This window comes from Pongo pygmaeus, chromosome 6 (genome assembly GCF_028885625.2).
Source record: "Pongo pygmaeus isolate AG05252 chromosome 6, NHGRI_mPonPyg2-v2.0_pri, whole genome shotgun sequence".
In the NCBI taxonomy this organism is placed as follows: domain Eukaryota; kingdom Metazoa; phylum Chordata; class Mammalia; order Primates; family Hominidae; genus Pongo; species Pongo pygmaeus.
The window spans coordinates 145,941,686-145,958,674 of NC_072379.2; the positions used below are offsets into that span (position 1 = coordinate 145,941,686).

Here is a 16,989-nt window from a genome sequence, read left to right on the forward strand (position 1 = left end):
TCATGCTTCCAGACTCTTTGAGGTTCATTGGGTTTAGTACACTCATTCATTTATCCTACAAATGTTTTTAGAGTATGTGCCAAGTGCCATTGTTCAGATCACTGGAGAGTAAGCATTAGGCCAACTAAAACTTCATTTCAGATAGAGCTTTCTGTTCAGTGGGAGAGAAAGACAACAAAACAATTAAATGAGTAACAACATAACATATCAGGTGGTGCTATGTGTTATGACAGAAATCAAGCAGCGTGTGGATACAGAGACTGATGGCAACAAAACGCTGGGTGAACTAGCAAACCCTGTCCTCAGTGGCAAAGGTGACATTGAGCAGAGACCTGTGACAAGAGAGGATACTTGGAGTAGTAATTGCAAAGTCTTACAGCAGGGGTAGGATTGTTTTTAAAGGAAGAGGAGGGGCCAGGCGCGGTGGCTCACACCTTTAATCCCAGCACTTTGGGAGGCCAAGGCGAGCAGATCACGAGGTCAGCAGATCTAGACCATCTTGGCTAACATGGTGAAACCCCATCTCTACTGAAAATACAAAAATAAAATAGTTGTATTTGGTGGCACACGCCTGTAACCCCAGCTACTCGGGAGGCTGAGGCAGGTGAATCGCTTGAACCCGGGAGGCAGAGGTAGCAGTGAGCCGAGCTGGCACCACTGCACTCCAGCCTGGGCGACAGAGTGACACTCGGTCTCAAATAAAAATAAAAAAGAAAAAAAAAAAAGAAGAGGAAAGGGGCCATGGTGGCTAGATAGGAGTAGACAAGGACATGGGGAAAGAGAGAAGACTAGTGTTGTGGCCATCATAGGCCACTGCGTGGCGGGGTAGCAGGGGTTGGGCAGGGGGACTTCAAACAGTACGCCAAGTTGAGAGCAGGAGCCAGAGAACATTTTGTGTACCACAGCCACACGTTCACTTACAGTTTAAAAAGTGTTTGTTCAGCTGCTGCCGGCAAAACTATAGCAGAGTGAGAGAGGAAGCCGGAAGACCACACAGTCTTTTGTAACAGTGATCTCTGGAAGCTGTATGTGCCCGATCTGTAGCTATGGAGTTGAAACGAGGCAGTAGGATTTGGAACATGCCAGTATCTGAAGACATAGCCCTCCATGCCATCTCCCAGAGAGGGAGGGTAGACTCAGAACAGTCCTGGCCACGTTAACATTAGAAGCACTTAGGCATTGGCAAAATGAGAAAGATCCATCAAAGGAATCAGAGAGCAAGCAGCTAATGAGAAAAAAGAGAAAAAAAATGTTAATGACATTATAAAAGCCAAGTGCAGAAAGTGTTACAAATAGAATTGAGGTATCGCCTGGTTTCAGTGCAGTTGATTGGTTGAGTATGATGGGAACTGATTAATTTTTCTGTCAGTAATAATTTTCTAGTTGATGATTACTCTGTCTTTACTTGCTGATGTCTAGTTCGTTCTTTCTTTGATTTTTGAGACGGAGTTTCGCTGTTGTTGCCCAGGCTGGAGTGCAGTGGCACGATCTTGGCTCACCGCAACCTCCGCCCCCCAGGTTCAAGCAATTCTCCTGCCTCAGCCTCCCGAGTAGCTGGGATTACAGGCATGCACCACCATGTCCGGTTAATTTAGCATTTTTAGTAGAGACGGGGTTTCTCCTGTTGGTCAGGCTGGTCAGGCTGGTCTTGAACTCCCGACCTCAGGTGATCCACCCGTCTCGGCATCCCAAAGTGCTGGGATTACAGGCATGAGTCACCACTCCCGGCCTCTTTATTCTAGTAGGAACATGTAACATGAGATCTGCCTTGATAAGTGTTCAGTATTATCTAGAGGTATAATATTGCATACCAGATCTCCAGAACTTAGTCATCTCGCATAACTGAAATTTTATACATGTTGGTTAGCAACTCCCCATTTCTTGGTCTTTTGGCTTTGGTAGGAGCCCTTTTTGTCTTTCCTCCTCCAACCTTATTAATTCTAGTTCTCTGTTCCTATAATGTATAAATACCTGAAGATTTCCAGGAGATGCCAGATACTAAAGCTTATTACAGGAAGAAGCTCAATTTTACTCATGATTCTCAGATAGCAAGACTGAGGTGAAGTCCTTCGGAGTAATGCGCTTTGCTATGGTTTTCCATTTGACTATCAGGGTTATATAAACTGCTCCTGTGTTATATTATATTTAGGATAACAGAATTGCCTGAATTCCTTTGCTAAATATTGTTTCAAAGATATATAAAAGACATAACAGATTCAATGATTTTTTAACCAACACATACCAATCATTATTTAGAAATTGTTGTTGAGTGTCTCTCTCCCTCTCTGTCTTTTGTTTTCAGAAAAATGTGATGAGCCACTTGTCTCTGGACTCCCCCATGGGGCTTTCAGCAGCTCCTCTTCCATCTCTGGTAGCTATTCTCCCGGCTATGCCAAGATAAACAAGAGAGGAGGTAAGCCAAATTTTGATTCTTTTATCAATAAACATGTTAAATAAGAACATGTTATATTTATAACCATATATATATAAAATCACACAACAGATGTTGGCAGACACCAGAAATCACTCTTGCCACTTCTATTAGAAGATCCATAGATGCCATTAACCTCTCATGTAATCTCCACATTGGAATAACATAGGAAAACTTAGGCTGGAAGTTAGAGATAGTACGTCAAAAAGGAAGACATTTTGAAGTTGCCTGGGATAATAAAGTCAAAATGGCATAAACGTTTAGAATTAAAATTCCTATTAATCAGAAAGTCATTTAGAAAGATGTAAAAAAGAATTGACTCCCAAAATGCGTACAGTGTATTAAAAACAGCACTTTGTATTTACTGTATATTAATGTAAAACATTAGTTCCTATTGAAAATGCAAATGCCCCTTGTAATTTTTTCTCCGGTACCCAGAGTGTAGCTCTATTATAAAATCTGTGTTAAAAAATAGTTAGATGTGTGCAACTACAACTTGAATTCTTGACCTTAAATCATGGTATTTGTTAGTAAATGGCAGTTTCAAATTTTCTAGCAATTCACTGAGAGTAAAAGAATATAGTTAAGGACAGAGGCAAAAAACTCTTTTGCTTCAAAGGAACACTGGTACAAATATCAGCAAATGGCAACTTAAAAAGGAAAGAAACAATATTATCTTAGATAAATATGAAACAACAAAGACCATGATGTTTAATTCAGTAAAACAGGAATGGTGGTTGACAGGGGCTTCGGTGGAGAGGGAGAAAAAATGGAGATATCTGTTAAAAGACACAAAGTTTTAGTTAGACAAGATGAATAAGTTTTGGATATCTATTATGTAGCATGGTGACTATAGTTAATAATATGTTGCAAGCTTGAAAATCGCTAAAATAACAGCTTTTAAGTGGTCTCATCATTTACAAAAAATAACTGTGTTGTGATGGACATGTTAATTATCTTGAGTTAATTATTTCACAATACATATATCAAAACACCATGTTGTATACTATAAATATATAAATTTTTTGTGACTGCACCTTAATAAAGCTAAAGGAAAATAAGAAATGTGAAATCATAAAACAATCTAGAATCAACCAATTCTAGAAATAAAAAAAAAGGGAATGAATATAGGAGGAAGCAAGAAAGGGAAGAAGGGAGGGAAGGAGAAAGGGAGGGAGGGAGGAAGGAAGAAAGGAAGGAAGGAAGGAAACAAAGATGAAAAAAGAAAGCAGGAGGAAACCCAAAAGAAGAACAAGAAGAAGGAAAAATAAAGAGAGGAAGAAAAAATATTGTATCAGAAAAGAAAGGCATATCAGATTTAGAAAGACCAAAAAAGAGAAGAAAATAGATAGGAAAAAGCTAGCCTAGTGTATACAGAATAATATACAAGGTATTCACAGATGTATGAAGAGGTCTCAGTCAGTAAAAAGACTTGGTGAAAGAGTGATACACAAGCAAAGGTAGAGGAACATAACAAAAATGCAGTTTTAATGTAATATTAGTATAAATTAGCTCATTTTTATAACCTGATATTCATCAGGCTATGGACATGAGAGAGTTGTTGAGTTACTATAAGTTATCAAAAATTCTGCATAAAGATGTTGAAATAATATAAATTGTAATTTATTTCTCTCTCATAAAAGTCATTGGAAACAACTAAAACAACGAATATAGACAGAAAAACATGAAACAAGGGACTGGCCATACCCAAATGGTAATTATGATACAGATCTTCCCAGTACTAGGAAATCTAGGACAAATTATGAAAAAGAGATACCATATAATTCTAGGTCCCAAGAGAACGGACTGTTCCCCTAAAAGAAGTGCAATAATACCGAGAGACATAAAGGACCTGTGAGGTATGGAAGCAGAGTCAGAAAATGTTACTTTCAAAAGTTTTGAGTGAAAATATGACTGAAGAAGATGATTTGCTTAGTAAATTTGGGCGAGTCAGGTTCTATCATGCAAACAGCACTTCAGGAATACAAATGAGACAATCTAGTCACCAATGAGAAAATTGAAAGTGCACAATAAAGAAATTGTGGCCACATGACTGGTGTTGAGCAAGGAACCTATTTCCATATAAGACCTCGACTAAACAATGTAGGAGCTGTAGTTGTAGGAGAGAGTATAAATGTTATAGGCACAGAAATGTAAAAGTGTCAATTATGGGAATTAGAGAGATGTGGGTATTTTTTCTTGCTAACCTTTCAGAGTAGCAGGCTACCAGATGCTGAAACTTCAGGTACAAATTTATTCTGCCTTTGATTTTTTTATGGGAATTAACAACCTTTAGAAAAAAAAAATATATATAGGTTTTTTGTTCTCATTTAATTCTAGAAAAGTTAAGTTATTTTTTCTTTGTTTTAACATAATACAAGTTACCACTTTACATCATTTAGAGCTACCTATGTATTTATCTACTCATATAGAGAGTCAGATATCTGATATTAAGCTTCCAAAATGTTAATATATTTTTTAACTTGGACACTAGGATTTGAGGAGTGTCTTTACTTTCCTTACAGTAGTTTTGTCTGTAGTTTGTAGAATATATATTTATATCTACCTAGATGATTGATAGATAGGTAGGTAGGTAGATAGAGAGAAATAGAATGCATTTCCAGAAAGACAGATGTTTCAAAAGCAAAAAAAAAAATAAAACAAAAGTTATAGTTTCTTAACTGTGTGACCCGAAGTTCATCTCTTTTTGACTATTGATATACTGGATTGTCATACATTAGAGTGAAATTACCATGTTGGGAAAGAAAGTGTTGTCTGTCCTATACATATAGATTTACACTTCACTGTAGCCCATTTTATCATTTGTTACGTGGGGAGGTGCAGCTACATACTTTTTGGCTTCTAAAGACTGCTTTGCTTACCAGCGTTATGCTGTCCATAATGACATAACTCGCCCTCCCCAACCCTCTCATTTTTGCTCCCTAATTTTTACGGATGGTGAGGTCACTAAGCTATATCTTCACCCTTTATGCTGCTCTGTCCCTGCAGGTACAGCAAGACACATACGTGTAGGGCTTCACCCTTGTTGGCCACGTAAGTGTGGGTCAAGGGAACTAGCATGAGAAAGGAAGGTTATATCCTCTCCAAGGAAAAACAAAAAGAAAGTCATACATAGTTGTTATAATACAAAACTTTTTTTTTTTTTTTTTTTAAGACAGGGTCTTGCTCTGTTGCCTGGGCTGGAGTGCAGTGGCATGATCTCAGCTCACTACAAGCTCCACCTCCTGGGTTCAAGTGATTCTCCTGCCTCAGCCACCCAAGTAGCTGGGATTATAGGAGAGTGCCCACCATGCCCGGCTGATTTTTGTATTTTTAATGGAGATGGGGCTTTGCCATGTTGGTCAGGTTGGACAACAAAATATCTTCTTCCTCTCTAAAATTTATATGCAAACGCCCTTGGGAGAAGAGCCATATAGGGTGAAATTCTTGATAATATATACGTGGCTAATAGCTTGCATTGAGAGAAAAGAGATTTTTTTCTCTAAGTATAGCATGATGTTATATATCTGGAAGATATAAAGAAGACAGACAATTCCAAGCAGAAAAAAAAATGAACATTACAGAATCCAGGAATGTTGGAGATACATTTTCTTAATTTACAAGTGGCAAGAGTCATCTGATACAGACATTATACAAGCATCTGAAAGAGAGAAGATCATATACTAACAGAAAAATATAAGAATGTAACCTACTAATTATACAAATGCAGAAAAGAACAAATTCAATTGAGCATTATGTTGATAAACATTGGCTTCAAGTTTTATTATTTACTTAAATGATATTCCTAAAATACATTTTGGAGAGAAAGTTTATGAATACATAGGAAAGCACCATATAAATGCAAATATTCAAATGACAGATTGTCACATATTTATGAAATTGAATTTAGTTTATGGGTCTCCACAATACAAATCCATCTGCTATAATCTTGATGTCAGGGACCAGTACATGGCAAAGTATGGAGGAAATGTGATGTTTAAATGAAAAAATCCACGTGTAATTCTGACATGACTTTTGGAGCTCACTGCTTTTAGTTTGTTGGTGCTGTTGTTGTTTTGTTATCAACACCTTATTCCTGTGATGTGTGTTCTGATTTATCCCCACATTTTTAATCCATTGAAGGCTTCCCAGTCTTGTGTCATTCTGAGTTAATAGCGCTTAGATGTGTTACTCTTTCCAAGGTTAGCACAGATACAAAACCTTTGAAAGTTTGAAACAGCATATCCCTGCAATGGCCGAGTGCAATGGCCGAGATCACGCCATTGCACTCCAGCCTGGGTGACAGAGCGAGACTCCGTCTCAAAAAAAAAAAAACAAAACAAAAAAACCCTAGATGACAGGTTGATAGATGCAGCAAACCACCGTGGCACATGTGTACCTATGTAACAAACCTACACATTCTGCACATGTATCCCAGAACTTAAAAACAAAAAAATCACTAAAGCCATAGTTTCCAGTTTAATTTTTAAAAAATTAACATAAAAAGGTACAAAAGACACCACAGAAGTTCATAATTGCCACCATGACTTTATGCCACAGCTTGCTCAGATAATCGCTGTAGGCAGGTGTCATTTTCCACTTCCTGTTGGCCAAGAGGAAGTTCTAGTGATTAGCATGACGCCAACCTCTTCTCTAGCTCACACTTACATACACACGTTCACCTCTGGAAATATGCCGGGCTGCCTCTTACAGGCTCCCAGGCGGTTCAGCAAACAGTAAAAGCTTACTCTACTCTTGAGAATTCTATTATTCCTGCTACTCCTAGATAGAAAATTTTTCCCTTTTTCCCACTCTCAATTCTCTTGTCTCTGAGTTGCATTTATAAAACACCTTCTTTCCCTCTGCTTTTTCTTTGCTCTCCTCTTTTTGCCTTTAAATATTAGAAGGATCTGTCACAACTAATTAAATCTAGAACTGCAGCTGATATACTATAAACTGGGAACGGAACCACAGTGCGTCCATGAGGGCATTGTCTGTCTGTGTGGCCTAGCTCCTCCTGCTGGTACTCTTCTGCTGTCTCTAGTCCGTGATGTACTCCTTTGTTACATATGGCCTACTCATGACAGGCCGAATCAGCCACAGTAGGCAGTATTTTTAACCTTAATTAGGAAGCTTTTCTCTTAGAATATAACATCAAGGCTTAAATTATGAAGTAGACTAAAGTTCCCAATTGATAAGATTCTGCCCTATTTTTGCAGATTCCATTCCAATATTTTTCCTCTTTCCCTTTGCCAGCCTCTACCATACAGTACTTTTTAAAATTTGCTCCTTTTCTCACTCACAGATAATTCATTATTACTTAAGTATGAAGTAATCAGTGAAGTGATACCTCTCAGGATGATTTGCCTTTTAAAAGCACATCCTTGGGAGCAGAAAAATTCAAAGAACTGGTTTTCTAATGGGGCATTTCAGGATATCCTATTTTGGCTGGTCATACTTCTTCATCTTCAAATGACTCTCCTGGAAACACCTGCTGATTTTGTCAGCTCTGAGGCAGTGCTGAGCAGTAAAAGGAGAGTGGCTTGTCTCAGTTCCAGTACTGAGCTGACCAAGGACAAGCATGGGATTAGCAAATTATTTAAACGTATTGTATCTTGGTTTCCTGATTTCTATGATTACTATATCTGAACCAGGATATAATAATGATAAAGGATATAATATGGAATAATTTTTCATCTGAGTCAGGAACTTTTGACAGTAAAAGAGAATATCACTAATAGTTACACCAGGGTAATCCTGGAAGTATGGTCCCTCTACTTGTAGTTTAAAATAAAATCAGTTATACTGTTTAGCAGAGCTACTGTGAAGGTTAAAAGAAACAAGTTACACAAACTTTGTTGCATTGAAATATTAGTCTCTTTCCCATAAGTTACTCCCAGCTTCTAAAAACAACACTATAGATACCAACATTTTAAAACAAGGATTGAATTAAATATCTTTGTCATTACAAAGATGATGCCTCCTTAAAAATTTATTGTTCAAATTTGTGTATTTGCCAATATATGTGTGTTTTCCCCCATTATCATCTAAGACAAAATATTATCATAATAATTTAAAAATTAGTAAAATAACATTTTTAAAACTTTCAGTATTTTTGGGGTATTAAGACTTACAGTAACTTATATATTCTGCAGGACTTTTCACCTCAAACTCCTTTCAATCTAAATGAAAGAGATTATGCCAGTGATTTTTAAGTGTTGTTTTGTTCTTATTATCTTAATGACATTTGAATTTGATCTGTTAGAATCTATATATCTTATAGAAACTAACATGTAGTTATTATAAGCCTCAGATAAAAAATTGTTCTGGACATTAGGGCGAATAAAAAGTATCACCTTTGTTTTCCTTAGCCCTATATATTCTATCTTTTAAATATAACTTTTCAAAGATTTCTTCTAAAGATCTCACAGATTTTATATCCACTTCCCCAATTGAATGAGAGTTTCCATTTAACGGTATTGTGAATTTTAATGTATTCCTTTTTACTTAATTCTCAAAGATAAACCAAAATTTTGGCTTGACTGGGAGTTTTATAAAATTAAATGTGTAATACAGGAATATGTGTATCATTGACACTTGTTATAAATGATAGAATGTTGAAAGCAAACTCACCAGGCAATGACTCATATATTTTGTTTGGGCATACCTTTTTAAATTTTAAAATAGTATTGTTATCTTTCAACCATTACACTAAATTTTAAAATGTTGGTATTTCAACACCTTGTTTTTGTTTTCATCATAGAAATCTGTGCTAGGTTTTGTTGCAATTTCCATAGAGCAATGTGTCCCAAAGTGCATAATGTTAATATGTGTGGTGAACACACATATATACACACAAGTTTCCATAATCAAATCAGACTGGACAGATCTTGTGCTCTGGGATCTTCTTTTGGAGAATCACAGATTGCCTTTATCACAGAACATCTTTAAGGCCAACAGAATACATTTCCACTTTGGGATTTGCTTTTATAAAATTTAGCTAAACACTGCGCACATCAAGGGCTTTAAATGGGGTTTCTTTAATGTGCTTAGAAATATAGTTGTATCTCCCATGGGTTCACTACTGTGTTCCTGAAAATACTGATTATAAAAGTTCTTTGATAATAAGTCTAGTGATTTTTAGTTTAACAGAATGAACTAGACTTAATTAGAGAAAGGGGAATAAAGATAAAAGAGTTTTTCAATTTTGGACTTTTGAGATGAAGAATTTTTTAGTTAATTATTTTTAGGAAGTTGCTATTTTCCCCTTTGTGTACCAAATTCTATATATCTTAATATTTGCCATTGAGAAAATCATGTACTGGCTTAACGTCAATGCTATCACATTGATCCCTGCTGCCGCCTTTGAAATGGCTCTGGAATATTAATTTTCTAACACTCTCTTTAGATCACAACATTAACAGCTGATTGTCTAAAAGAGGGGGAAGTTTGCGAATAATTCATTATTATAATATGTTTGGTAATTTTAGTTTAAACACAATACTGAAAACTATCCTATTTGGTACTGGCCCTATAAAGTTTAGGACATATGGGATGGGATAACCACATCTGAACTAGCAAAGAAATGTATTTAAACAAAAAAAATTAATTTAAGAAGATGTGAAGAATAGATATACCTTTGTAAGATTGTTGATATGGATCTAGATTTTTCGTTACCCATAGGAGACATCTTGGGCCACTTCCTACTTATGTTCAATTGCCAAAATTCCTCACTCACTTCTATAATGAGAAATTTTGAGTGGACACTCTCTAGGACCCTGTCATCACTGAACACCCGTCGTGTAGCTAAGAAAGATCTTAATTCCTTGGTCTTGATCTTACTGGGCTCTTACAGATTCTTAGTGGTCTGGACCACACCTCCCTCTGTGCATAGATATCGTTTCTATGAAATTTCTGGAGAATGGTCAGGATATCTAGGCAAAAAGCTTATCAAATATTTACACATTGAATTTTTCTTTCTAAACCATTCAAGAATATAGGCAAAATGTGTCTATGAGAATAATCATTTAATATTCCTTTATCCCTGTGCTTTTTTTTTTTTTTTTTCTTTTAAGACAAGGTTTGTCACCCAGGCTACAGTGCAGTGGCATGATCAGGGCTCACTACAGCCTCCACATCCTTGCGCTCAGGTGATCCTCCCATCTCAGCCTCCTGAGTAGCTAAGACTATAGACTCGCACCACCATGACCTGCTAATTGTTTTTTTAATGTTTGTACAGACAGGGTTTTGCCATGTTTGTCAGGCTGGTCTTGAACTCCTGCACTCAAGTGATCTACCCACCTTGGCCTCCCAAAGTGCTAGGATTACAGGCATGAGCCACAGAGCCCAGCCTATATGCTAACTTTATTCATAGAGAGTCTTTAGTATTTTTCACATCTCAAATAAGGAGGTGGAGAATTTTTGTGAATGATTTCTACCATCAGAAATATTCATTTTAAAAATAAAATTCTTCACAGCCTGAAAGCACTTTCATGCTGTACTTATGCACGTTTGACTCTCAGAGAATATTTTCTAAAAGTGTGGACAAATACATAAAATATTATTTATTGCATATATTATTCTACCAATTGTAAATTTCAAATACTCGTTGCTTATATGTAGGAATCATTTGTTAAACCAAGAGTTAATATTTGCTAATACTTTTTTTGTTCCAAAAAACTATCTCACAAATTGTTTGGTCACTGTCGTAGCCAATTGGAATCTAGACTATAATAGCAGATGAGTAATAACAACCAACACAATTATCATCATAAATAAACTAGAAATTTAAATCTCATTTTTAAAAATGAATATTCAGAGTCATTAGAGAATGGCCCTCTCATATCAACATTCTTTCAATGCTTCCAATATTGTAGAACAGAGACCGTGAGGATAATGTTGAGCTGATAAAGCATGCCTTTCTCATCTCAAGATGTTATTTCACATACATGGCTTTCGACTTCTGCTGGCTTTTGGGTAACAGAATACATTGTATCAGTCCTTAACACTGTATCTTGCTCATAAGAAATACATTCTGTATCCCAGTTGGAGCAGTGTAGCCTACAAGAAGAAATAAAGTCCAGGAAAGAATAGGGCAAGTTTACAAGTAGCCGTTTGGGAAGCTCACATCAGCTGGTTGGTGAGTGGCATTGAACAGAGTTCATTCATTAGACAAGTTTAGGCCATAAAAAAAACTGCACCTGTAAAAACTATACTTCAAACCTGAAAATTACAATTCCTCTATACCAAATGAGTGACTGTATTTTTCAATATCTACTCTCCTGTGATTAGAGAAAATTCCATGCTTTTGTGACTATTTATCCCTTTTCTTTATTTTACTTATTAAGAGAAAAAACAGACCAAATTATTTCCAAGACAATTGGGAGGATTTAATCTAATAATGGCTCTGTTAGCAACCTGGTTAGGTCATACTTATTAAAATGAACAGACCCTTGTCTTAATACCCTTAGCAAATTAGTGACTTTTTCACATTTTTTTCTTTCAGAATTAAGAAATATAGAATTGTTCTTTCTTTTATATGCATGCCTTGCAAAAGTAATTCTAAAAATATTGTCACTAATAAAAATTCAAAGCAGTGTAGCCTTTGTTAGCTGCCTTTTCTATACACCAAGAATGAGCAATCAACATTGTTTACTCATCCTCTTGCTTTAAAACTCAGATACATGCTTGACGTGAATATTGCTGACAATAAAACATGACATTTAAGATAGTCTATTTTTATTGTTCTTGCCTCTTTAACATCAAAATGTAAACACAAAATGTAGAGAGATTTCTTCCCCAGGTTTTCACCCAAAGGTCACTTTATTTTATTTCCCTTAGCTATTTTGATTTTCTTAGCAAGGTGAGGAATTCATGTTGCTATTATTTTGCTTGGTTTTCATTCTCAGCAACTTTTGCAATGTATTTCCTTTGCATCTGTCTTCTGCTTTAAAATTGATAGACAATGGTATCTGTTTGAACTGGGGAGTCCTTGTCTGCAATATGTCTGTAACCTCCACCTCACCAGACATCCACAACCAGAAAGACTATTCTGCCTCCAGGATGAATTATTTTGCATTACAAGGTTTGTGCCTGAGCATATGTATGAATAATTAAGCATGTTCTATAATTTTCTCTAGCCAGTGTCTGGCACATACATATTTGGATGGATAACGAATTGGGTTTTGTTTGTTTTGTTTTCAACCCTCTGCTTAGACCACCAAATAAGTCTTATAAGGATCTACTCTTAAGGTGATGAAAAGTATTGTTGACTTCCTTACCCTTCCTCCCTGAGTGTTCTAGAGGGTGGAAGTTAAAATCACGTGCTTCTGAGGCGTACAGGCTTCTATGGTACTGTGTCCGGAATTGGTGGGTTTTTGGTCTCACTGACTTCAAGAATGAAGCTACAGACCCTCGCGGTGAGGGTTACAATTCTTAAAGAGGGTATATCCGGAGCTTGTTCCTTCAGATGTTCAGATGTGTCTGGAGTTTCCTCCTTCTGGTGGGTTCATGGTCTCGCTGACTTCAGGAATGAAGCTGCAGACCTTTGCGGTGTTACAGCTCTTAAAGCCTGCACGTCTGGAATTGTTCCTTCCTTCTGGTGGGTCCGTGGTCTCGCTGACTTGAGGAGTGAAGGTGCAGACCTTCACGGTGAGTGTTACAGCTCATAAATGCCGCACGGACACAAAGAGTGAGCAGCAGCAAGATTTATTGTGAAGACCCAAAGAACAAAGCTTCCACTGCACATGAGGGTGCCCGAGCAGGTTGCCACTGCTGGCTGGGGTGGCCTGCTTTTATTCCCTTATCTGGCCCCACCCACATCCTGCTGATTGGTCCATTTTACAGAGAGCTGATTGGTCCGTTTTGAGAGTGCTGATTGGTGCATTTACAATCCTTTAGCTAGACACAAAAGTTCTCCAAGTCCCCACCAGATTAGCTAGACACAGAGCACTGATTGGTGCATTTACAAACCTTTAGCTAGACACAGACTGCTGATTGGTGCATTTACAATCCTTTAGCTAGACACAAAAGTTCTCCAAGTCCCCACCAGATTAGCTAGACACAGAGCGCTGATTGGTCCTTTTACAAACCTTTAGCTAGATACAGACTGCTGATTGGTGCATTTACAATCCTTTAGCTAGACACAAAAGTTCTCCAAGTCCCCACCAGATTAGCTAGACACAGAGCGCTGATTGTCCTTTTACAAATCTTTAGCTAGACACAGACTGCTAATTGGTGCATTTACAATCCTTTAGCTAGACACAAAAGTTCTCCAAGTCCCCACCAGATTAGCTAGACACAGAGCGCTGATTGGTCCTTTTACAAACCTTTAGCTAGACACAGACTGCTGATTGGTGCATTTACAATCCTTTAGCTAGACACAAAAGTTCTCCAAGTCCCCACCAGATTAGCTAGACACAGAGCACTGATTGGTGCATTTACAAACCTTTAGCTAGACACAGACTGCTGATTGGTGCATTTACAATCCTTTAGCTAGACACAAAAGTTCTCCAAGTCCCCACCAGATTAGCTAGACACAGAGCACTGATTGGTGAGTTTACGAACGTTTAGCTAGACACAAAAGTTCTCCAAGTCCCCACCAGATTAGCTAGACACAGAGCACTGATTGGTGCATTTACAAACCTTTAGCTAGACACAGAGTGCTGATTGGTGCATTTACAATCCTTTAGCTAGACACAAAAGTTCTCCAAGTCCCCACCAGATTAGCTAGACACAGAGCGCTGATTGGTGCTTTTACAAACCTTTAACTAGACAGAAAAGTTCTCCAGGTCCCCACCCGACCGAGAAACCCAGCTGGCTTCACCTCTCAATGGCACTGGCCACGGGACTTTGTGGCACCTAGCCCGGGCACTCCAGCAGCCCAGAGGGAGCTTGTCCCCCAAACAAGCCCAGCAGGCGCTGGCCGGCCGCCAAGCCGGCGCCCACCTGGAACCCGCGTGGCCGGCGAGCAGAGGGAGCGGACTCTTGCCTCTGTCAGCCCCAGAGGGGGACCACCACAGCGCAGCAGCGGCCTGAAGGGCTCCTGGAGTGCGGCCAGAGTGGACGCCGAGGCTGAGGAGGCACCAAGAGCCAGGAAGGGCTGCTAGCACATTGTCATTTCTCGGTACTAGAGAGTCATAGGGATTGCTAGAGACTCTTCTCTTATTTTGATAAGGTGATACATTCTCACAGGATCATGTAGAATTCCCAGAGGAGGATGATTAAATTTATTCCAACAAGAGGATAATAAAGCAGAAACGATGACTTCTTTACTGTTAAAGCGCTGGCAGTCCGCAAAAACAAGTGCCAAGAAGGCCAAAATAGCAAAGGATGTTACCACTGCCCCCACCACATTTATATTCCCAAACCTTCCACACACCTACATTCACATTCAAATAGTATTAAATTATGAGCAGTTCCCATTGGTCTCCAGGTTTTTTTTTAATTAGATAGATCAGTCTTTGTAAGCAGCATTAACATGTTTAAGCTTCCTGTCCTTTGGTAGTGACTTAAGTTGTCAACTTCCTCAAAAGTCATTACTGACGGCAAAGTATTTCTTTTTGGTCATTTCAAGACATCCACGTTTTTTTTTTTTGTTTGTTTGTTTGTTTTGTTTTGTTTTTTCCTCTATCTCTATCTCAGAACTTATAATGAAGTATTGTATTGTAGACTTATTTTTCTGACCCCAAGAGACTGGGTGGGTGTCACCTGAAGACATGCCCTATGTATCAAGTATACATGAATACTTGACATACAGGATGGTGCCAAGAACAGAGTTGATACTCACAAATGTAGAAATAAATGCTTGTATGTACATATTATTTTATCTGATCCTTACAAAACCCTAGGAAGAAATTCAGAAGTTACAAAACTCAGTTTGATGAGTAAGAAAACTGAGATTGACCAAGTTTAGATTCTTGCCTAAGGTCACAGCTAACAGAAATCAGATTTAAGTATTTGAAATGAAGTCTTCTGTCTTCAAAATAATTCGCTATTCTGTTCTCCACATGTCTTCCCTGACTTTGTGAGAACTTTTCTTTTGGAAAAATTAGAATAATATTTGAGTTGGTTATGGGGCATAACTAAAGTTTTCCCACTGGTGTTTTAGAACACAAAAAGAGACATTTCTCTTTCATTTCTGAGAAGCATATATTGAGTAGATTTTCATTCAGAATGCCTTTGTGATTTCTTTGCATGTTTTTAATCTGTTTTAAATAATCTGAAAGTAAAAGAAGTTATTTTAAATATTTGCATATAATGATGTATTTGTTAAAAGCATATCCTTTTTTCCCTACACTAAAAGCTTAGCCAAAATTCAAATCAATTTAGTCTAATTTTTGAATTTGTATTATGTGGGGTGGTAGGCAAAAAAAAAAAAGACAAACCTGTACGCTAAATATTATATATGTGGGAACCAGTAAAGATTTGAACAGAACAATGAGACCAACATTCTCTCTACCAGAGAAGAATTTAAATAAGAAAAAACTACTGATGTGCAGCACCAATACGCTAGAATCTGACAGAAGCTGTATTTTTAAAGTCACTGACACTCTTAATATTCAAAACACACCTGGGAAAAAGCAGTAAGTCAGTACAAAGTGAAAGAAAATGAATAACAGGAGTAAACCTCAACCACAAAATAGAAAGTATGTGAGGCCTACTAGATATGCCGTAAGTGGATCTATGTTTAGTGTGAGATGAGAACAATCTGGCATCAATAATAATAACATCCCATTGTATGATCATTATCAATCACTAAATGCTTTCTTCCCTTTCAAATAAAGGATTCAGCATTGTGACATTTTGCCTTTCATTTTTGTTGTTGTTTAGTAGAATGACCATACTTCCTGGAAAACTAGAAACTCCCAAGGGAATTGATTCATTCTTTTCTCCCAAACTTCTTTATATCAAGTATTAAGTAAAGTAAAGACTCATTTGACCAAATCTTTCAAAGTTACCATTATCTATCTTCTCTATAGATTATTTAAGACAATCATTGATGATGGAAAATAATTTTCTAAAGAGTATTTCCAAGAAGCACAAAATACCTTTGGTTTTTAATTCAGAACCCTGTATTTGAATTTCAACAATTCAAACAAGAAATTGGAAACCAAATATTGGTATTTTGTACACCAAACTGTGTTTGTTGGTTTCATTCCCAAAGAAATAGCACTAACTAGGAAGAGAGGTATGAGTTTTAGGCTTTCAAATCGTGGCCATCAGGACTTGAGAGGAAATATGCAGGTGCCCCAGTTTTAGGGATGTGTATTGGATATGTCCAAATGATGCAACTTCAGCAAAAGACTATCTTATCTTCGTGATTTGGTCAGTGAATTTTTTTTTTTGTAAGACGGAGTCTCGCTTTGTCGCCCAGGCTGGAGTGCAGTGGCGCGATCTCAGCTCACTGCAAGCTCCGCCTCCCAGGTTCATGCCATTCTCCTGCCTCAGCCTCCCAAGTAGCTGGAACTACAAGCGCCAGCCACCACGCCTGGCTAATTTTTTGTATTTTTAGTAGAGACAGGGTTTCACCGTGTTAGCCAGGATGGTCTCGATCTCCT

General features: G+C 37.6%; 1 protein-coding gene across 1 annotated transcript in view; it reads left to right on the plus strand.

Moving 5' to 3' along the window:
* CNTNAP2 (contactin associated protein 2) overlaps positions 1 to 16,989 on the plus strand; it is a 2,269,257-nt gene that overhangs the window by 653,621 nt on the left and 1,598,647 nt on the right. Inside the window, exon 2 of the mRNA XM_054495308.2 lies at positions 2,303 to 2,413. Coding sequence (XP_054351283.2) covers positions 2,303 to 2,413 — 111 coding nt within the window. The remainder of the gene's footprint in view (positions 1 to 2,302; positions 2,414 to 16,989) is intronic.